At 43.2% G+C, this 24,027-nt stretch overlaps 1 protein-coding gene across 2 annotated transcripts in view; it reads right to left on the bottom strand.

The window, feature by feature from the left end:
* Window positions 1–7,689: 7,689 nt before the first annotated feature.
* Window positions 7,690–24,027, bottom strand: part of cacna1ab (calcium channel, voltage-dependent, P/Q type, alpha 1A subunit, b) — a 174,714-nt gene continuing 158,376 nt past the window's right edge. For both annotated transcript variants that reach the window (XM_037093118.1, XM_037093126.1), the window contains exons 47-50: window positions 20,655–20,672; window positions 15,408–15,606; window positions 14,079–14,317; window positions 7,690–13,362 (exon numbers count right to left, since the gene is read on the bottom strand). In XM_037093118.1, coding sequence (XP_036949013.1) covers window positions 12,634–13,362; window positions 14,079–14,317; window positions 15,408–15,606; window positions 20,655–20,672 — 1,185 coding nt within the window. In that variant the 3' untranslated portion in view covers window positions 7,690–12,633. The remainder of the gene's footprint in view (window positions 13,363–14,078; window positions 14,318–15,407; window positions 15,607–20,654; window positions 20,673–24,027) is intronic.

Genomic DNA, 24,027 nt, shown 5'->3' with positions numbered 1-24,027 from the left:
ACAGCAAATGGTTGTGTGAGTGTATCAGTGTGTGTGTGTCTTCCACAGCCCACATCCGTGACGTAGCACCAGACGTAGACAGAGAGGAGGAGGAAGAGGAGGAGGGAGGCAGTCTGAGGACACTCAGTGAGGGGGCGTTTGATTTCAACATGCTTAACATTGTTATATGTGATACAGAGCGGCAGCCTGGCTGTCTCACCTGCGATGAGTCGACCGGGTTTAAAAGAAAAAAAAAAAAAAAATCTCTCTGCAGGAACGAAATGAACAAAATGTTTCATTCAGCGCTCCTCGACAGCATTCAGGCACACTGCACTACCTGCATTCAGTCCAATTCAAATCAGGCTTCCTCCTCAGGATGTCGGGATATCTAAAACAAATCTTTTGCATTCAGAATCAGGAAGTTATGAGCAGTTTTAAAGGGAAACTCCAACAATTTTACACATCTAAGTGTGTTTACAGGACAAAAAGAAGACAGAAATTAACACAAACACCTGTAGTCTTTTAAAATCACTGCCCACCATGATCAGTCACCTTTCACCCCTTTTAAAATCGCTGTTCGCTTATGAAATTCTGATCCTTAAAGGGCAACTCCACCAACTTTACACATTAAAGTGTGTTTACAGGTCACCAGGAGTGCTTACTAGATATGTGAAAAAGCAGTATAAAGTCTTTTAATTCAGTCCTACTGCATACGTGAAAATTAAGTATAAAGCCTTTTGTAGGTCTAGACGAACCTGCCCAGTTATCTTATAAATTGCCTCCAGTGATGTCACTCAGTTGCATTGTGGGTAGTGTAGGCACCAGGATTTGAAACACCAACACCTGCGACACTGTAAGAACTGATGCAAATCGATGCAGCAGAATCGGAGATATCGCCCCCCTCGTTTTTTTTTATTCCACGCATTCTTCTTCCTTTTCAAAACTTGGTGCCTACATTACCCACAATGCAACATAGCCACTGAGTGACATCACTGGAGGCAGTTTATCTGATTACATGCAGTTTTTTGGAGTTAGACGTGTTGAAGGTGACCTGTTAGGGTAAATAATCTTGTGTCTTCATGTTTCTTCTTCTCTATTTGATTTGATTTAAACAGGCTCTCACTCTTTATTTAAAAAATGTTAAACAACAGAACTTATCTCACTTGTGGGGTCGTTTGAGGAAATTGGACCTGGAGAGTCCTTCAAAAAAGTCCTTGAAATGAATGATTTTCAAGGTGCAATGCCTGTTGAATGAGCATGTCATCTGGTGTTATATTTAATGGTGCAACTGAGCTATAATTTGCAATAGCATCTCTAAAATGTTATCCTGCCATGTATAATTATATTAGCTGTCAGAAATATCTGTCTTGTATACAGCAGTTTCTAAACTCACCTTCCAAAAGTTGACTCCTGTTACATGTAATTTGCTACGAAAATCTTTTTTTTTCTGTTACAGGTTTTCTTTGCCACTCTGAGTGTGAATAATAGTTATTATGGAAACATGATGCTGTTATTGTCCTGTTGTGTGTCTGAAAGCTGTCAAAACTGTCTGAACCAAAAACAGCCATTTGTGTAATCCTCAGTGATGAGGGGAGACGTACGATAAGCACTGGTATAATTACAACTAGTCAAAGTCCTGCGATGAAAATAATGTTCAAGGAAAAGTAACCAAGAAAAACAAACACTTTTTCAGTATTTGGGGGTTCAGGTGCTTCTACTGATCAGTGCTCTGACCAGTCTCATCAATCTGCAAACAAATAACGCGACTTAACAAGAGACTTTTGTCATCAGGTGGCAAAAATAAACACGTCACAGTTCGGTTAGGTTCAGGGCAACAAATCAACACAAATACTCGTATAGTTTAGGAAAACATGACGATACGTATGTGCTTAACTTCCCAAAGTGCGAACAGACTGAGAGTCTGCCTCTAAATGCTTAATCTTATCCAGGTTGACTAATCAGGCTTAATTAATTAGTCAATTAGTTAAACCTTTTTTTTCTTGTAATGAATTCTGAGTGAGAGCCTGTTTTAATCAAATCTAGAGAAGAAGAAATGTGTGACAAGATTATTTAACACTATTTAACATGTCACCTTCAACACCTTTAACTCCAAAAAACTGCATGTAATCTGATAATTTACCTCCAGTGATGTCACTCAGTAGCAGTTGCATTGTAGGTAATGTAGGCACCAGGTTCTAAAAAGGAAAAAGACTGTGTGGATTAAAAAAAAAAAAAGGGGGGTGATTTATTCGATTCTGCCTCATCGATTTGCAAAATTTCTTACAGTGTTGTAGGAGTCCTTGAGATGCTTTTCAAATCCTGGTGCCTACACTACCCACAATGCAACTGAGTGACATCACTGGAGGCGATTTATCAGATAACTGGGCAGGTTCCTCTGGAGCTACAAAAGGCTTTATACTTCATTTTCACGTATGCAGTAGGACTGAATTAAGTAATTTAGTGCTTGAACGTGCAGGAGCAGCTCTGCACGGTTGGCCTTTTCCTGTTCTTTACAAAATGTCACATGATATTTTCTACAGAGCTTAAAGGCAAATCAGTCGTGTCTTTCGGATGCAGGAGGAAGCGACGTGGGTTGACATTTTAATCTGTCCCTACAGCTGTCACATTAATGTGTCAGAGTAAAAAAAAACACTACAACACTTACCTCTGAGTAGTGTTACGGAGCCACAGGCGAAACACTTTGTCATTTGTACTTTCTGTAAGTACCCTGTCGCCTCCAAGATCAAATCATAGACTGCTTGTATCATGTAAAGACTTCATGGTCCCAGTCTGTTTTGTCAGGAGGAATATGCAAACTGTGATGGTCGAATAAAGAATCTGAGGGTCTCAAAACTAAATTTTAACTTACAGTGAAACTCCTCCATGTTATGTCACATTATGAGATCGATGCTTCTCCACTGGCAGGACGGCGGCGAGTGGAACAAGCTACTGCTAACATGAGTTGTTCAAAAACTTTCTTTTTAGTAACTCTGTGCACACAGTGTTCTCAATGCTGGTGTTCATGTGTAGAGACCCTGGTGATGCTACCAGCAAAGTTTCATGTTGTGTCGAGACTTCTTACTGTTTTAAAAATAGACATATTGATGCTAGCTTAAAAGTGCCCGTGGCGCTCCCACTGAAAATGAGTCTGACCGTAAAACGCTGTTGCTACTGTCGCTTAGTGGTGCAAATTCCTTATCGAATGTATAATTAATAACTGTGAATTTAACACTATTCATCTTGTTTGTTTAATCCCACAGAGTGAAAAGTGAGAGTAAACATGCACATTTGTCCGAAGTGTTGACCTTTTCCTTTAAACAAAACACTTTCCTACCTGTAATCAGACCCACGATTATCTGATTGTGTTCAATCCGAGTGGAGCGGGTGCAGGATCAATAAAGCAAGACAGGAGGATGGGTAGAATGCATTCTCTCTGGTTTATTCAGGTTCTTTAGGAAGAGTTCTGTTTGAAATTACAAAATGCACTGGTAGAAACAGCAGAGATAGATAGAGAAAGAAAACAGAGGGAGAGAAAGAGATGGTCAGATCAAGAGAGAAAGAGAGAGAGAGGGAGGGAGAAAGAAGGGATCTCATAGCTGGAATAAACGGGAATAACATCACCAGATTCAGGTTTCAGGCAGCTCTTTACTCTCAAAGGGATTTGTTTTTCTATCAAGGAAAAAGTTTTGTGTTCCTTCTCCCTCCTTTTTAAAATCATTTTTTCTTTTCTTTTTTTTCTGTAATGTTAGTTAAAGTGTTTATCTATCCTTTTGTCCCCCCCCCCCCCCCACGGTTCCCCCCCCGTGAAATAACTGGCAAATATAACAAACAGACATTCTTTGATTTCATCACCAAAGTCATTTCCATTGTTGTTTATTTTATTTTTTTTGCGTGTTTTTCTTTTTTAAATCAGGATGATTTTTTTTTTTTCATTTTTGATATTGTTTTTTTTTTGGTCGGGTTTTTTGGATTTTTTTGTTTTTAAAAATAGAAGAAAAAAGAAACACATTGCTCTTAAAAACATCTATCTATATATATTTTTACATATATATACTTTTTTCTTTATATTTATTTATTTTTTTTTTAATTCCTGAAGTTGACTTGTTACCCCACATAGTGGCATGCACATTGCACATGCAAATCTGTAATTAAATACTTCTCGTTTTATCTTAAATTGCCATGTATGTTTATTTTTTTCTCTTTTTTTCCCCAACTTGCTTGAGTGAATCCTGTATGGTTTTCTACTGTGGCACTGGTTCGGTTTCTACTGGGTCGAGTGTCTGATGGTTTGCGTGGTGATGAGATGGATGGTTGGATTGTTGCTTCAGAGAGTTCCCCCCCCCCAAAGTGCATCTCTACGCCGACGACACGTCTATATCTCTTTGTGATCAGATCTTTTGAAATGATATTTAACCCTTTGTAGCTAAAGTCAGATGGTAATATTCATTTTTAGGAGCGGGTTTTGTTCCTTACACATACATACACTCCTTTAGCTTGACCTGGTTGGACTATTTGACCCAGTGTTGCAGCATCATACAGCTAAAGTACCGTATATATAAGGATATATAAAAGTAAATAAAGCTTAAAAATACATGGTTTTTAGTTGAATACCTGTGAATACCAAAAAAGAAGAGACTGAAATGCCCCTAATCTTTGGCTAAAGTTTACAGGATTGGAATCAAATATCGTTTGACACCTCAGTCAAATGATTGGTTACCTGAATTTTGTCAAATACAGGAGTTAATAGTTCATTTTGAAAGCAGCACAACATAAAATGTGTCCATTTCTGTTGCGACAAACTGTGGATGTGTCGTTTTCCTCCTGTTTGGTTCAAGGATGTTACATCTCGAAGATATAACAATGGATCTAATGTTTTGGAGGTCAGACAATAATGAAATCTGAGCTACAAAGGGTTAAAAAAAAAAAGAAAAGATCCCGCCAATTCCCAGATTGAGATGTTTTTTTGTGTGGGGGGGTGGTGGGAAGATCGTCCTCTGTTGTCAAGACGCGAGGACAGATATTCTTGAAGCAACTCGGTTCACTGGGTTGATGGTGATGGAGAGAGAGAGAGAGAGCGATACATCCACAGATAGATGAAAACAGAGAGAGGGACCTTGAGGGGTTGCTATGGCGACGGCAGGAGACACTTCACTGGCGTCTCTGAGGAATCATTCTCTACTCTGAAGTGCCGAGCCCAACGTGTATCAGAGATGAAAGTTTGGATAACTTGCACGGAAAATTAATAATTCACTCCTCGCGCTCGTCAGTCCTGTCTTCAAAGTAACAACCCTGAGTGTTAGCATCAGGCTAGCAGGCCAGAAACAAGTGCACCTATTCAACAAGATATCAAGATCTTACACACTGTCAATGCAGTGTCTTCTTCTCCTTTTTTTTTTGTTTTTTTTTGAAAGTTAGTAATGTTAGCAGCTAGCCAGTTAACAGCTGGATATTTTCTTTGGAGTCCAGCTCTTTGGAGGTGGAGACCAAAACAGAGCTTAAAATTGGACTCATGTGGACACAGACACGACGCCCAGTTAATGCTATGCTGCTCTGTGACTGTAAGCACAACACATTAGCAATTAGCACTTCTTAATATTATATCAGGGTTAGTTAGCAGTTGATTGGCACAGCTTTAACAATGAAATACATCACATTTCTCTTGTGTTAGTTTCTACATACTCGTCGTCATAACAAATTTAGTCATTCTCAGATTTCAAATGATTAAATCAAATGAGTGAATTAAAGATTGATGTGCAGGAATCATCCAAGAAATTCACCCCCGGTACCTGCTGGACCCCACAAGGAACTAAAGACCTACACAAAGACGTTCACAGACCAAACACACACCCACCCACACCCACACACACACAGCAAGCATGAACTCATTCAACCTACACAACACACACAGCACACACTGGACTGCACACCTTCCATAATGAGTGACGATGGTGAAAGCTCAACCCCACCACCTTGTGAGTTATGAATGGTACTGCATGAGGAGAAATGTGGAGAGTGAAGCACGAACACGATGAGTTTTTCCCAGAAAGTTTATGGATTATATACAGAAGAATTACAGAGCCCAAAATATACAGTAGTAGACAGCATGGGAGAGAATGGGTGAGAGAAATGACGTGATTATCTACTGAAGCCTCCTCCACCCTCCTCAGTCCAGGCTTGATGACTTGATGGTCCCAGAGGACGGTGAGGAAGTGGGTGAGGGAGGCAGGGAGTGGGGTGGGGGTGGGGGTGAAGATGGCGGATGGCGATGAGGACGTTAAAATCTTAAATGTGTGCGCAGTGATTGTCTCAGTGGGAGAAATCATCGTGTCCTGTACAGTGTAAGGCACTGAGGGGTTACCTACTGTAGCTGATGGCGTCAGGACACGTGCATGCACACACACACACACACACACACACACACACACACACAATAATAAATACATGCATGTTCACTCGCTTCCACATCTTCCTCTTACATCCACACACTCACAGTGGGTGCTGAAACGATTAGTCGATTCATTGATAAATCAATCCCTGGAGAAATAAAACAACAATACTGATAACAGATCAATTGTTTGAGCCATCTGTTAACCAAAAATGCCAAACATCTTCTGATTCAAGGAGGATTTTTTAAATATTTTGAGGGTTTTAACACGCTCAAAGTCTCATGAAGTGTTGCACAAAATCCAGACAGGGTGGAAACGTTCGTATTTTAATGGTTGCGGTGAAGGAAGTGACCAAATGGCTCACTAGTGTTTTACTTTATTACTATATATCCCTGTAAACTAAATATCGGCACTAGTGATGTTTATTGTTATTCATTTGTTAATGTGCAAGCAGTTTCACACTAATATAGCAACATCAACACACCACCTGTGCATCATTTTCATCCTTTGTAACTGGTCATACTTTATACTTTAAAATATAATTTAAGTGTTATTTCCTTCTAGTATTCAATTCTTGATCTTGTGTCTTAATATTTCGTATCTTATTGGTTTTTTTGGAATCCATCTATGTAAATACTCAAGGTGCTCAACAACTAAAATGAGCTCATAGTCTTGAAATAACTAAATATTTAAAAAAAAACAAAAAAAAACATAATACGTTTGTATTCCTCCAAGAATTTTTGGACTTCTTGAGGAGTTAATCATAAAAAAATGAACTGTTAGGTTAATCAATGATGAAAATAATCTGTTTCAGCCCTAAATACACCGCTCACTCACATCTCCACACAAGTGTCTCACACTCACACACACACACACACACACACACACACACACACACACACAGTAAACGTCTCCCTGTCGCAGCAGTAGCCCCGCCCCTCTCAAAGTGTGACCGAGCGTGGGCGGGTTTGACAGTGACAAAAAAACAAAAATGGCTTCTGAGCGTGAGGATGAGCCCGAAAAGTGTTCCAGTGCCATTGTGAAATTGTGTGTTAACATCACTACGACCTCTGCTGCTGCTGCTGCCCCCTCCCACCCCCACCTCCCTAAGACCTCCACCCCAGAACACCCAGTACATCATTAAAATCTCTCTCGATGCCTTTTGACCCTCCCGCCCCTCCCTACCCGCCTCGCTCTTTACCCCCGACACACACACGCATGCACACATCTAGTGCTGTACAAAGGGGAGACCACGGCGTGGCTTCAGCTACATAAGCACAACTTTTGGCAGCACTACTGTACATTAAAACCCACTGTGTAGTCTTTTTTTTTTTTTTTTTAAAGAGAGCCCTTATTCGTGTTTTTGTCGACACGTTGCCTCACGACTGACCCACTGACACAATTTCACAGCCGACTGAGTGGATGGGTTGGTGCGGGTTTTGTTAGGTTTTTTTTTTTTTTTTTTTTTTTTTTTCTCTTCGTTCCATAACGAAGAAGAACATAAAGAGAATGATAAAGTCAGGAGGTTAAGACTGATGGGAGACAGACGCCGGAGGTGAAGACGTGGAAAGCGGAGGTGGAGAGAAAGCATGACTGAGCAAAAAACCTTGTAATCCCCCCCTAACTCCATTCAGGAAAGTCAGTGAATCAACAAGAAAGAAAGAAAGAAAGAAAGAAAGATCGGATGTTCACTTTTCTTCCGAAAGAATGGGATTTTGTTCTCGGAAAAAGCACACACACACAACATGCTTTCACACAAGGGCAGTGTTGTGTGTCGGCCATTTTGGATCCGCTGTTACAATTCTGGACAAGCGAGTGGTGTCGTGGAGAGCCAAAATGGAGGTGGGTTTTTTCCTGCCTGTCAGTCAACACGCTTGGCGTCGGGTGTTGGTGCGTTGGCAGGCTGCTGATGGGTGTGATGTGGGTTAGTGAAGGAAGACGGGGGAGGTTGGGGGTGAGGGGTGTTGGTGGTGGGTGGGGGGGAGGTTGTTAACATTACAACGTCTGACGCCATGCCGGGTAAAACCATACAATAACTCAATCTGAGGCTTGCTTGTTTTCTTTAGCTTCCCTACGTGGTCTAACTACCTAGCTACCTAACTCTAGAGGGACCTGAGAAGTAAGCAAACTGCTTTGCACCTCTGTAAACCTCTCACTACACCGCCTGAAACTGGACCCGCGTAACACATCCGCGATGGACACAACAATGCCACACCTGTTCCTACAATAGGGAGGTGAGGCCAAGAGGGCTAGCTTGCTTTGCAGCATCCGGTATGTCAACGATGACTGTTTGAATCGTTAAAACTCGAAACCCACGAAGCTCTGATTCAAACTGCGTGGATCTCTTTTGATTTTTTTTTTGGCAACTCTTACAAAAAACTTGTGTATGTTTGGATGGAAAGTTTAAAGCCCATTACCGGATGTGATACTGATTCCTACGTCCAAGTCTACCCTCTTGGCTTGGTTTCCTCACCGCGGCCCAGTCTCAAAATCACCGCTCTCCATGTTAGCATGGGAGCCGGTTGGACTCGACTTTTTAAGGCGTAGTGTGGTTGATCTCAACTACTACAGAGGGAAAAGGGGGGACGGACGGGAGCGGCCAGGGGCGAGGAAATCTGGGGGTGGGTGACGAATGTGACTCTGATACAGAAGGCACTGTGGCTCTGTAGGGGGTATTTGGGAAGTATCCCCACATGCCGTAACCTCTCTTGATGGGAGGTGAGGGCAGAGGGTTTTTTTTCGGGTTTGCGCCCCTCGACTCCCGCCAAACAAATCGACAATCAATGAAAAACAAAACCCCCCCCCATCCCCTTCTTCATTACGCTTATGCTCAACTGCGAGGCCTGGAGGCGACACATTATTTCGGGAGAGGAGAGAAAGATGGAGAGGGGGGAGAATCATCGGGAGGAGGGAGGGAAAAAAGACAGCGACAGAGGTAACATGAACGAAAGCGGCTTCATTGCGAGGTGTGATGTCAAGTGACGTGTGCAAACGTGGTGTCGATCTTCACATTTTTCCCCAGATCCGATACATTTTTTTTTCCTCCGTGTTTCATTAATCTGTTGTTACAGTACCACAGCGTTGCAGTTAACAAAATAATACAATGAAGGATGCTCATGAGGTCTGCATAGAGTCAAAAACACGTGGACTGGGGTTTGTTTTCTGGCTTCAGCGACTGCGACGAAAAACAGCGCAAGTTTTCAAGAGTAGCTAGATCGTCAACCGTGTCATGAGCATGAACGGTATGCAAAATAAATAAATATCTGAAACTCTAATTATACTCTGTTATCTATAACTACATCTACTGCATTATGTCTAGATTTAGTTTATCATCTATAGTTATCTATACTTTATCATCTTGTCCTAGAGTTATTGAATATTCAATAATTGTTGTCCCTCATATAACAATAAGGATGAAATTATTATTCCTATGTGTTTCTGTCCTGTGATGCCTTTTAGTGTCTTCAGTGTCGCTCTCTGGCAAGCTGAAAGAACAGATGTCGAAGCAAATGGACAGAAAAGAAAGGAAAAGGTAGATGAGGAGAGACAGAGAGGTTGGTGGATACTGAAGTAGGTTTTGGCAGAGGAGGTTTTCAGCTTTGCTACAACCTCGTATGATCGGTGATTTTGGTGACTGTTCTCTGGTTATCCAGACCTGAGAGTAGGGGCTGGAGGGGAGGTCAGCATTGGCACAGACGGGCAGACAGAAGGACTTACGAACCGACAAACGGACAGATATGGCGTCTCCTGGGCTACATCCACGTTTCCTGACTAGGACTGGACTCCATCTATTAATCTTACAAAGATACAGGAGGTTTCACTCCAGGTCTAGAAACCAGGAAGTGGCCCGGAGGCTGTCCTTTAGAGTGGGGAAGGTGGGGAGGATGTGTGCTGATAACTGCCCCCTGGTGGCAAAAAAAGAGAACAACACCACCTAATACTGACACCAACACTGTACCACCAATACTGTGCTGTGACTGCCGGCAACCGATCTCACTACAAAACTACAGAGCCCGACAGAGGGAAAAGATTAAAATTGGTAGGTTTTTTTGGCTGCAGGTGGAAGAATTCAATCATGGTAGAAGTTTAACGTCAGTAAAACAGGGTTGTCTGAAGCCTCTGCAGTGTAAAAGGCAGACATGATATGATCTACTCCTGCATCTGAGCGTGAAGTCTTGATCTTTGGGTTGGCTCGACAAGAGTGCTGACCCCACGAATCGTTGGAAGTCAGGTACTGAAGCTCCCCTGACCTCTACCTCCACCATTCATAAGAGAGACTGTATCTTAAGAGTTGCGTTACAACACGCAACGCTGCTAAGTGAATGTTCCCAAGCCGTCATTGCCCCATAAAAGTTGCAGGAAGGCATCAGGAACCCGGTAAACGTCATTGAACGGGGGGATAAAAAACATAACGGATGTAAACAAGATGGACATAGCATACTTAAAACTCCAAATAACATGACAACAAATCTACAGCAACAAGTTCTATCAATCAAACAATCAATCAACCAATCAATCATCAGTATCATCATCATCATCATTGTCATCGTCATTTTGCATTGACATTGATATCATTATTCATAAGACTATCATCATTAACGATAATAAATCAAGTGTGGTAGAAGTCCGCTTCTCTCCGCTCGTTCTCCCTCTTGTTTCTCGAGCGCGACAGGAAACGAGAATGTGATCCTGCCGTGTTTCCTGTCTTTTTTTAAATTGGTCGTAGAAACGCAGCTTTCGAACGGCGTCGGCAGAAAAAACTGAGACGAACAAAAACGGCCGACTGTCAAAAGCCTGTTTCGCATAAAAAGTAAAACTACAATTTGAGATGTCAAGAGAGAGAGAGAGTCTGAAAGAAGAGAACTTCTGTTTTTTGAAAACCTAAATGCAAAGTTTCCTATAAAGCCCCCAGGTCCCACCCACACCAGTTAGATTTCCCCTCTAGTAATGTATTTTAATCAATCATGCAGGTTTCCATCAAATTTTGGACTCCGAAAAAGATCAAAGGAGGCTGAGCGAATGCAACAGAAGAACCAAGCTCCAATGTCCGAAGAAGAACAAGAAGGAGAAGTAATCGATAGAAGAAATACTGAAGAAATTAGTCTTTTTCCCCATCCCTCCATTCCTCTCCTCCGCCCCATTCAACTGTGTGATGTCATTTCCTGTCAGGTCATCCCTCGCCTTGCGCCGGGTTGAGTAACCGAGGAGGAAGGGGCTTGACGAAGTGTCCGACTCCCCTCTCAAGTTACCTGAGCTCACTGCCCCCGCAAAAGCGCACTCGAACAGGAAGTGAGCCCACACCGTGCCCCGCCCCCTTCCTCTACCACCACCACCACCGCCGCCGGACAGGAAGTGATGTCACACCAGTTCCGTCAGCATTAAGTGAGTCTTTAACAGTAAACAGAGATGATAAAACTCATCAAATATCAGCCAGCACTGTGATTGGCTGGTTTTTGCAGTATAGGCGGAGCTTCCTGGTTCTGTCCCTTGGAAAGGAAAAAGGTTAAAGATAAAGTGGTTGTTCTCCCTTTTTTTCCTTTTCATTGTTTGTCATGTAAAGTTTCATTTTTGTTCTTCATTGTTCAAGTTTGATTTTTCTGGAGGCATAGCTTGGCATGTAAGGGTTAGGGGGTCCTGGCTTTTTGATAATTTATTCTTCTTTAAACATATCAGTTCAAGGAGCAGAATCAAAGCGGTGGACTCTGTGTTCCAGCTCATGTTCAGGCTTTTACATTTGCAGACTTGGCCAGCAAACAGATAGCGCACATCTGGCGAGACTAACCAATCGCGCAACAGTCTGGGAGAAGTGCTGTCAGGCCTCGTAAACGGCGATCGACTCCCGGCCATTTTACATGCTCCTCCCTCGCTTTTCCGGCCCCACGCCTCTCTCGTCCGCCTGCAGCCTGGCCTTGCTGGTCAAGCAGGGAATTCTTTAGTTCTGAGACTGAGAGAGGCGGAGGTGCACTGTGCCCCGGGTGTCTTGGCAGTCTCTTTTTTCAGTTCATCCACGTGCTGCTCTCACTGATTTGAGTCTCACACAAAATTTGTAAAAGGCTATTTGCAGCACCTTCACCCCCCCCCTCCCCACCACCCTTTCCTCTCATTTAGAGTCCGAGGGCTAAAGGTAGAGGGTTTGGAGTGCGTTCAAACCCCTCCAACATTTCACTCCACTCCGCTTTATCAAAAGTCTACATTTCCAAGGCCAGAGCACCGGAGGCTGCTATTCTTCTTCTCCTCTCCTGCCCTTATCCCTCGCTCCCTGTGGTTGCTAGCACCAGTCATCCTCATCCGTCTCACTATAAGGTTCATGCAGGCCTTTGCGGGGCCCTCTGGCATGTGGGGGGCGGTGGTGTGGATGGGGTGGCGCCCCAGGTGGCCCCCTCCGATGTGGAGAAGGTGAGGATGAGCGGTAGCCATTGGGCACCCTACGTGGATGTGGGTGAGGGGGTGGAGGGGGCCCGTGGCGGGCAGTCCTTGGTGAGCGTGGGTGTGGGTGAGGATTTCCCCCATGTGGGTGTGGGTTGCCATGAGAGAGGCTTTGCTCGTAGGCAGGGGGCTCATGATGGCGCTCGTACTCGTAGTCGCGCTCGTAGAAGGGCCCGTCGCCCTCCAGGCTGTCCCCAGGCGGGGGCCCGCTCCAGCGGCCTCGATGAGGGGACCTAGGTGAGCCGTGGAGGGGCGAGCGCGGGGACTGGTGCCGAGGGGAGCGTGGAGAACCGTGCCGGGACCCGGAGCCCCCGTGGTGTGGAGACGCCTGGCGTGATGGGGGCCGGTGGTGGTAGCCCCTGTCATGGTCTGGTGGGGAGAAGTGTCTGGGGGAGGGCGAGCGCAGTCGGCCCGGACCTGGGGGACCGTAGCTCGGCTTTCGGACAGCGGGGGAGTAGGTGACATGTGGACGGGGTACAGCAGGGGTCTGGGGCAGCTGGCGACGGCCTCTCCTTGGAGTGCTGGTCCCCGAGGTGGAGGGGACCGGGCTGCCGCTCACCGAACTACTGCCCTACAGCAAAATGTAAACAAGGAAAATCAAAACGCACCACCACAACAACAACAGAGACCAGAATAGAGCAGAATGGTGGTAGATAGACAGAACGATAAATAGAACGATAGATAGAACATCAGATAGATAGATAGATAGATAGATAGATAGATAGATAGATAGATAGATAGATAGATAGATAGATAGATAGATAACACCATTGAAAATCATTAAAAAAAAACCATAGTGATGAGGCAAAAAATTCACATCAAGAAGCCACACGTCACGTTGAAGAAAAATGGACAGAGAGAGAAAAACAGTGATAAAGAAAAAAGCGTAACACAAAAAAGAGAGATTGAAATCCATAAGTAGGTGTATGACTCTCTGTGTGAACTCTTACTGGATAAGAGAACAGTAGTTGTGGTGGGTGAAAAGGATCACTTCATACAGAACAGTGTCTCTTTTTAAAATCAAAAATCTACATCTAGTGCAATAGAAACGCAGCTCAGAGGTACGATGTGAAGCACCAGCATGAGCACTGAAGTGTCCACCGTGACAGTACAGAACATCCTGAAGGCTACAAGGGCTTTTATCCCACCTGCACTGGGTGGAAAGCTTTATTTAAGCTATCATTTCTATATGGAAATTAACTCAAGAACAAACAGAAAAGATAGCGTTGGACAGACTCTAAATACTTTATGCCCCTTGGCGTAAATCTCGGTGTCTGTGGAGCCCACCTGTCTGTGTCCTCGTCCATCGGGCCCCTCGCTGGGTGAGCGGGACCAGTGGCGGTCATGGGGATGCCTGTGGGGGTAGTCATGGCGGTCTGGGCCGTAGCGCTCCTTGTCCATGGAGCTGTGATGGTGATGGTGGTGGTGGTGGTGACGACGGTCCTTGGTCCGGCCGCGGTCACGCTCGCGCTCCTTCGGTGGGAGGTCGCCCGACTGCGTGGTGGTGCTGAGGTCTGTGCCCAGGCCTACCAGGGGGATGTCTCAGTTTACATTTGAAAATACAAGATTGTTCATTATGTCGTCAGCTGAATGAGGTGAGGGTGCACACACTGAGATCACAAAACAAATAACAGTAGTGGGGAAAATATTTCCATCGGAGAGAAACAAGTCAAAAGTGAGTTAAGTGAATGTAAAAACAAGCTAAAACAATAGTTGTATCAGATTTACTGGTTTAATGGAAGAAATAAATTAAATGCCATCCATGCAAAAATGCACCATACCTGCAGCAATGAGTCAAGAATAGAAAAAACATTTCAAACCCCATCATTACTGAAGGATAAGTAAGCAGTGGAGAGTCTCCTCCATCAGATTAGAGAGCTCTTCAATTACAAAGGGGATTTAGAGTTTAACCGTGCCGGCCTTGTCACATTAGTTTTACAGCTGAAGCCTGCAATTTGCACTCGCAATTAGTGATGAAGCGAGCTATCTGTACGCACCATGCTCTTTTTCAAGGACCAATTTATGCCAAGGCTTGACTTACATAAGATTTAGTGAATACAAACTTTACTGTCTGTCTGACTTATTTTAAGTGCTACAGAGCTGCTCTTCACCAAGGCTGTCTGACATGTTCTGGACGAGGAGGTGAGAAGCACACAAGTCTTGCAAAGACGTTGTCGCTGTGTCGGCGCCAGAGAAGTTACAAACATTTGTGAAGTTATCTTTCATTTTTGAGAGATGTCCCGCGGCCACTTGTCAGAGCTAATGTTAGCCTGTCTGCCATAGCTAGATTAGCTTGACTTGAGCTTTTCCATGAGTTCACTCACAGAGGCTTTTAATGTCGAAAGTTACAGAAGCAATGTAGTTATCTCACCCCAAACCACAATGTTTTCCTAAACCTAGCAGTTATTTGCCTAAACTAGGCAAACTGTGAGTGACCGACTGTGGTGTGGTATGCTTGTTGCGTGTACGCTGCAACACCTATTATGGTCTGAGGGTGTGTGGGCCCATGGAGGCTGCTGCTGTTGAAGACAGACTTTTAAAGAAAGCAAATCGAACTGCACAGATGTCAGGTAGGACTTAAAGGAAGCGTATAGATGTCTGCTACGAGTGACTCACCCGTGTCTGCGTCGGTGTATCTGGTGAGGGAGCGCTGTGAGGTACGGTGGCTCCTGTCCCTGTTTCTGCGTCCACCGTGTCTCCCCTCCTCGGACACCACCCTCTCCAGGGAGTAGTCATCCAGCCTTACGCCCCGACCCGGACGCCCATGGACCAGGCTGGAGGTGGAGCGACGCATCGGACTGGTGTCGGTGATGGTCTGAGAGGACCAAAGGAAGGAGCAGAGAAGGGGCAGGCAGATAAGGATGGAGAGGATGTGATAAGGTGAGCAGGAAGTGGTGGGGGGAGAGAGAAAGAAACAGAGGAGAGAAGAAGTGAGATTTGAAGCACTGTGACGTCCATCATCAGCTGTGAGAGGGACGACTCTCTCAATACTCACTAAGCTGAATTTAATGTATGACACAACTACAGCCCTGCATATGGTGGGATGTCTGTCAGATTCATTCATTCATTTGTTTACATGCCTATTAAATGACATTAACAGACTCTGGTCAAACAGCAGTAGCACGTTGTCTCGGGTTAGGTGGGTGTTGGTCAACCACGCAAGGATAATGCTGCATTTTCCTCATGATAATATGAACAGTTTGTCTGTAGTTCTGTCCCGTGTGGCGACCTGCACCCATCTGATCAGAAACAACACACTGAAATCACCTGTTGACCTGTCTTACATCTTACATGTCGTCTTACGATCTTTTGCATTCTCATAACCTGACTCTTAGCACCCCCCTGAAATCCCCAAACTACTAAGCCTTTGACAAGCACATGTAATACCATGCTTCTTCACCATAAACATGGAGGAATGAAACATACGGGAGGATAAACAGAGATCTGACAGGAAGAGAAGAATAAAAGAGGGCAGAGAGACAGAGAGCAAGCATGAAGGAAGGCCATAGAAACCATGCCTCACATGCACAATGCAGAGGAACCTTTACTGGACGTCTCCAGACGGCAGCCGTGCTTCATTTAGATCATACTCCGGTTGGAAAAAGCCGGGAGAAAACCCTCCTATTTTCCCACGTAAACAATAAGCATATTGCTGCATGCATGATACCACAGAGGCTTGTAACAGCTGATTAGTAAAGTAAGAACATCTCATTGATTAGGAACATCTGGCAACATGTTAACTCGTGGATCAGCACTCTTGTTACTTCCAATCAGCCGTACACAGGTGTGATTTTCTTGGTCGTTAATGTCTCACGTAGGTTGTTGTTTCCCAACACAGAGTATGACATAAATCAAATATGGCAGCCAGGTGGATAAACTCACATTCCACAACCTCAGAGCCCAGTCAGAGCGCTCCGACAGAACCCAACAGGAAAATCCCAACAGGATTCATTATTGTGCTTAAAAAAAGGGGTTTGTGTGTTGCATGTTGAATTAAGCTGTCGACTTGTCTTTGTGAGAGGTTTGCAAAACAACAGAATATTTCTTCAGATTAAAACTAATTACATCTTCTTTATCAATACATTTTGACTTTTGGACTTTTCAAACATTCCGGATTTTGTTTATCTGGAATCACACAAGTCGGAAAACAATCCGACACAATTCTACAGAAATTACAACACCTATGATACCAGTGAAGCCTAATCTTTATCTGCAATTGTGCAGAAACCTCAGGACACCCAACATGATTAATTAAACAAACAAAAAGTGTTGAAGCTTCAAACTATTTGGTACAGCCCAACGTAAAAGTGTTCAAATGTCGGATCAACTAAATAATGCGGAGATTAAGTAAAACTACCTTTGTGTGCATGTTTAGAAAATATATTAACATGTGGCCGTGTTTTTGCATCAAGACACAGATAATCAGTGAAACAACAGCGGAACATACAGAGAAACGGGCTCCAGTTAAAGTCTATGTGATGTGTTCTGGACCCAGCCTTGTGTGATTTTCCTGCTGGGCTCGATATCAGGCTCCTCTGACCAGAACCCGACCCTGCTGACACTCTGAACCCCCCCAGAAAGCTTCACGTCAGTCTGCAAGCAGCAGGCCGGACAACGGATTCACCGTCCTGAGAGGAGCTGCAGTACACACACACACACACACACACACACACACACACACACACACACACACACACACACACACACACACGGTCCGCACACTCGCTCTGAGCAGCTTAACACAAGCCATGCACGCCCACTGAGTTGCCGGCAGCATTACAGATCTGCACACACTGAAGTCACACACACACACACACACTTGTCTTTATCGCCTCCCTGAATAAAGTATATAAAGTTGTACAGGATGAGATAACATGTTATAGAGGCTTTACTTTACAGGTGTGCCTTGAGATCTTGACCACCGACCTTTTGGCAAATTCCAGCTCAAACTACACGAGTAACTAAAATGAATTACTGAAACTTTTCCTAAATGTCAGAGATGAACCCATGTGTATTTTTTTTCAGGGGTCCCTACAGTCACCAATTATTAGTTACCGAGGAAACTGCATGAAACATAACGATATTTGGAACTGATACAGGTACTTTTACTTGAATGTTTCCACTTTACTTTTACTTGAATGTTTCCACTTTACTTTTACTTGAATGTTTCCACTTTCAGCTGCTTTATATTTTACACTCAAATGCTGAATCTGATAGTCACACATGATGATAATTGATCTGTCCCCACTAATAATTCTTGTTTTTCGAGGCACCCATCACCTCATCAAACAGATATATGTCAGCTTTAATCTGAAGATACTCGCCTGCACACAGAAACATTATGATCCTGGTGACTCGTGTGTCGACATTAAACTTGCAGTTGTAACAAATAATGTGCTGAAAAGTTCAAATAACATCATCCAGACGTGTTGAGCATGAGGACAGTCACTCTTCTCTTCCTCCAACTTTCTCTCCACCTTCCAGGCTACAGAATGAGCGTTCCCTCGTTCACACACTTCCTCTCCATCACATCCACAACAAGACTCAGCTCTGCCTCGACATGCACGATTTATGACATGCTGGTACGATGCCAACCGCCTGCGTGTACAGGCCAACAGTTTGCACATCAGGCCAGTCCATGCTTTCCGTCATACACTGTTGACCCGGTCTGCAGCGATGCGACAGACGAAAAAAAAAACAAAAACGTAACACACAGGTAACACACAGGTAACACACACACGCACGCTGCATACAAGCAGAACTCCAGGGGAAACTGGTCACGGAGAACAAAACGATGGAGAGCAGAGCGACCTCAACACGAGCAGACACGGGGGGAGGAAGAGAGAGAGAGAGAGAGAGAGAGAGAGAGAGGAAGAAGGGAAAAGATAGAGACAGGGAGATACCAGGGACGGTAAAAAGCTAAAAAGAAAAGCTGACAGAGTAGATAGAAGAAGGGAGGGGTGATCAAAGTAGATCTGAACAGTGACAATCAGGTCACAGGTGGTTTAAAGAGCTGCGGGTAGCAGGTGGGTGGGATCCACCGCGTCAACACGACTCAGATGGCGACTCTTTGAAGATGAGGAAACGACCGAAATCCGAGCTGTTTGGAGCTGACAGTTAAAACAGACTGCAAAAACCATAAAATCAATAATACAGATACTTGATTTGAGGAAAGAGGAGAGGACATGAAATATAGAAATCCGTCCCCCAGATGATTGTGACAAGACGGAAGGTTACGAGAAGTTTTGGAATCTGGTGCAGCAGATCGACTAAAACTGAGATTGTTCCTGTGATTGTTTTTAACTAAAGTTATGATGATTGGCACTCCAGTCTCGAAAACTAGATCTTATGTTGGTCTGTCACTAAATTGAGTCCCTGTTTAAAGACCAGGCTTTGACTGTTGTTGATTTGGACTGTGCTACTATATTTAGGACATTCTTTAATTTTTTTCAATGTTGGAATAATCAAAAGAATTAAAATGTGATCTCTCTTTTAAAGGTCGTACTTGTAATAACATCGCCAGTCTGAAGTTTATCACGGTTACTTCTGGGAAAATACTGTTGGTGAAAATGCAGATACGCTCGCAGGAAAGAACTGAGTGTTTTGTATGTGCACAGACTAAAATTAGACTCAAAATTCAAAACCTGTGCGCACATTATACAAATTCAATTCCACCTTGTTCCTTGGTCTTTTATTTCCAGTCAATCAAAAGAATTAAAATGTCATCGCTCTTTGAAAGGTTGTACTTGCATTTAAATGCCATCATATTACAATTACAAGTATAAAGCAGTCCTAATAATAGTCTGACAGACTTAGTTGTCAGTCAAAATGTAGATATGCTTGCAGGAAAGAACTGAGTGTGGCGCTGATACGCAGGTTATGTATGTGCACAGACTGAAAATAGACTCAGAGTACAGAGATGTATTTCTTTTTCCACATTCAGCTGAACCCATCGACCCACCTGATTCCCCCCGATTAAATCTGACTTGAGACTTTTGCTCTTGGCAATAAAATAATATGAATATATCAAACAGCAACAGAGAAGATGTGTTTAATAAATGAAAACAGACGGGATCGTAACTGTACGCTGTCATGAACGCCAGGTGGTGTCGCTATCACCATCTGACCTCGTCCCGGTGCAGGTCAGACCCACACATATGATTCTGGTTCAGATCCAGTTTGAAGAAATGATTGACAGAGAGACAGAGAGAGAGAGAGAGAGAGAGAGAGAGAGAGAGAGAGAGAGAGAGAGAGAGAGAGGTACATACACTGAGGTTATTTCCGCGAGGCCTGTGTCTCCTCCGCTGCAGAGCAGGACAACACAGAGATGATACGTAGAGCAGAGCAGTGTAGCACACACACACACACGCGCACACACACACACACACACACACACAGAGCACAGGCCCGACATAGCATAGCCGCCAGGACCGAGAGAGAAGAGAAGAAGAGAGGCAGAGGACGAGTAGATAAAACAGGGAGGGACGAGAAACGAACGACAGAGATATGAAAGAGGGAGAGGACGGAGAATGAATCCATGAAGAGGAACGAAAACGGGTTTCGGGAGGGAGGGGGAGAGAAAAAATGACAAGGGCAGGGATGACAGAGATGTAGGACATGTATAGAAGTGAAGGAGAAGATGAAGGGAAGGATGACGAAGACGTAAACGTACGAAAAGAAGTGATAAAGAGAAGACAGAGAGAGGACCCAGTTAATTCAAAGGAGGCCAGTGCACACACATATAAGAGCGAGGTGGGTGTGCCAGTGAGCGAGAGAGGACAGAGGACAATATATAAGACACACACACACACACACACACACACACACACACACACACACACACACACAAATACACACACTTACCGAAACAGCATGAGCTCTCTGTAAGGCAGAGCAGTGTTAGAAGGCAGTAAGTAACACACATATATAGTGTATACACAACACACACACACAGACACACACACACACACAGGACATCTTCTACACTCCCGCAGCATCTATCTTCATTCACTTTCAGTTACTGACTATATAAACTAATTCTTTGAAAGTATAATTATGTTGTAATATTATGTAATATTAACGTCGCGATAACAGCGCAGGTCAGGTGGTGTTTGTTTTAATGAGCAGGGAGCAGCGAAAGGGTGGAGCTTGTCTAAATATATAGGGAAGTGATTGTTTCTATCCTTGTTGGAAAGACAAGCGTGCAAAGGAGAGTCCCTGGAAACTTGGTATTTCAACTGGCGGAGATGAAACACAGTCGGGTCGGGTCGCGTCGACGATTCCGACATGTAGAGGATCTTTGACTTCTAACTGAGATCTTAGTTTTTGTGTTCCGTGTGAAATCAAAAGTGAACCTTGACTTATTACTCTAACCCAAACCGTAATCCTCTCCTCGACCTACCGAGGCGGACAAATCAAAAAGGTAGATTTGTGAGTTTGTGTCCAGTTAGAATCCAGTAATCCAGCATGTTTTGCTGCGGCCAATCTTTATACTGTATCATCTGACTTATAAAGGCTTTTTCTGGCAGAAAACTACCAATATACCAGCCCAGGTAAACCATGAATTAAAAACCAAATACACAAAGTATATGAACGGTCACACAGTTCTCAGAAGCACTGTCACGGCGGTGAAATAACAAGTTTGAAGGGAGATCCGTATCAGTCAGTGGGGTTTTTTTGGAGAGTGTTGTTTTGTTTGGTTGGAAGTGCATTTGGATTTAAAATGAAACAATAACTGTGGTATGAGTGTACGGTGCTAACTGTCAGCTTTAATTTGAGCTCGTATTTGTATATATGGAGTATTTTAGAGGACAAAGAAGAGAAATAACAAGATATTAATACATAACAAGCTGCAGACTTTAACTCACTTAACAACCTCATCCATCCTCTAAATTAGAAACTTAAAGTGAAACTCTTGCCAAAATGCAACCTAGGGTCTTTTTGTGAATGTATATGAGTCACATTTTCATGTAAAAGCATAATTACAACAAAAGAGGCACTTTTAAGATTCACCGTATTTTCGTTTTGGGGTCAAACTCATTTTCAATGGGAGTGCTGCGGGCACTTTTACAAGAGCATCAAAATCTGTATTTTTAAAACAGTAAGAAGTCTGGACACAACATGAAACTTTGCTGGTAGCATCACCAGGGTCTCTACACATGAACACCAGCACTGACAACATTGTTTGTGTACACAGAGTTTATTAAAAAGAAAGTTTTTGAACAGCTCATGTTAGCAGTAGCTTGTTCCACTCGCCGCCGTCCTGCCAGTGGAGAAGAGTCGATCTCAGAATGAGACGTAACCTGGAGGACAGTTAAGGTGGAACGCTCCTAAAGCTTAGTTCCATATAAATGCGGATAATTTGTTGTTTAGTTGTTAGCGAAAAACAATATTGACCTTGAAGTTGAAAAAGGAGCCTCATATAAGAAACAATACTAAAATCAAAAGCTGGAAAAGTCACTTGAGATCCTGCGTGGATAGTTGTTGCTCGGAGACAGGAGCGTGACCCAAAAACAAAAATACTAGTAAATCTTCAAAGTGCCTCTTTCGTCACAATTATGCTTTTAAAGGAACTTTTGACTTGCGTACATTCACAGAAAGAGTTGCATTTTGGCGAGAGTTTTGCTTTAACAAACTAGAATAATCGGATCTGGATCGTACTGACTCCTTCTCCTCACACATCACATTCCCTCTTATACAACTCTCTACCTCGTCCTCTAAATGTTCACACAGAAACACTCCATGGAGTTACCAACATACCAGAGTGAGAGCAGCATGACTGGATGCAGTGACAGTGGTAATGCCTGTATGCATGAATGGTGTGTGTGTGTGTGTGTGTGTGTGTGTGTGTGTGTGTGTGTGTATGTGTGTGTGTAACTGCAGCCAGAGGCTTCACAGTAAAGTCTATATGGAAATATACATTCCAGCTCTTCTTATGAAAATTGTGCATGTTCATTTCTGATCTGTGAGCAGAGAGCGAGGGTTTTTTTTTTTCGTTTCCTTCATAAAGTTCCCGTCCTGTTTCTATCTACCTTGTTTCTTCAATCTACGTACTTAGACTGAGAACAGATACAACACCGATCCATGTACTATAATGTCCTGTGAAGGTGCTAAAAGCTGCTGCGTACATTCATGAGGCCAGATTACACAGTCAGTGAGTGTAAAATCAGGTTTTTACACTCAAAATCCGCCCCTTTCTCAACCTAAAATTTTATTTTCTCACTAATATTTTGCTGTTAATAACTTCTACAAAAAGGTTCAGCTGGGATCGAAGCATCTTTAACAGCTTCTACGTCAGCCTTCATATCTCACATGCCATGGAGGAACGCAGAAAATAGAAAAATAAATGTATTTATAAACAACTCAATAAATACATTAATATGCCTTTCAAAGCACCAAAAAATAGCATTTCAAAATGTACAAATGTGCCATAAATATTGATAAATAAAATAATAAATAAAAGTATTTCTGTTTTAATTAGCTTAGCTCTTGTCTTTAAATTAATTTTCTTTATTTACTTATTTTACAGATTAACTTTCCTTTCTATTATTCAGTTATCCATTGTAAATTAAGTATATTTTAAAATGACAGAATTAAATACAATTAATGGAAAACCAAATGGGAAAGCAAATAAAAATATGTTAATACAATGGTAAATAAACAGAAGCATTTATGTCATCTTTGATGTATCATTTTATAAATAGTTTTCTTAGCATTTTTACTACTTACATACTTGTTTTTTGTTTACTTCTTTTTGCTTTTGGCAGCTTCGGTCCTCCGTAAAACACACCAGCGACGTCAAAAATGAGTCCGTTTGGACGAGTTAATGAATTTGCGTTGTGGCTGTATTTGTTTTGAGCGATTTATATGCTGCAGAAACTTTTTTTACTTCATGAGTTTTTCTTTTTTGGGTCGCTTGAGGAGAGACGTTAACTCTGGCCACAGTTGACACATGACAGACACACCAAGGATTTAATGGAGATGGAACAGGGAACAGGGATATGAGCCGACCACATATTTTCTATACATATAGGTCCTCTAGATATATATATTGTACATATCTAGATCACTTATCCGGTCATCTGACCTGAGCTGAGCAGCAGCTGGATAAGTGGAAGTTTATGAGAGTGAGGGAGGAGGAAGAGGAGGTGGTGGAGGAGGAGGAGGAGGAGGAGGTGGGATGGTGGTGGGGAAGGGAAGGAGGGAGGGACGAGACAGACGAAGGTGAATTAACAGA

This window comes from Acanthopagrus latus, chromosome 1 (genome assembly GCF_904848185.1).
Source record: "Acanthopagrus latus isolate v.2019 chromosome 1, fAcaLat1.1, whole genome shotgun sequence".
Lineage (NCBI taxonomy): Eukaryota > Metazoa > Chordata > Actinopteri > Spariformes > Sparidae > Acanthopagrus > Acanthopagrus latus.
This window is presented reverse-complemented; position numbering and strand designations above follow the sequence as displayed.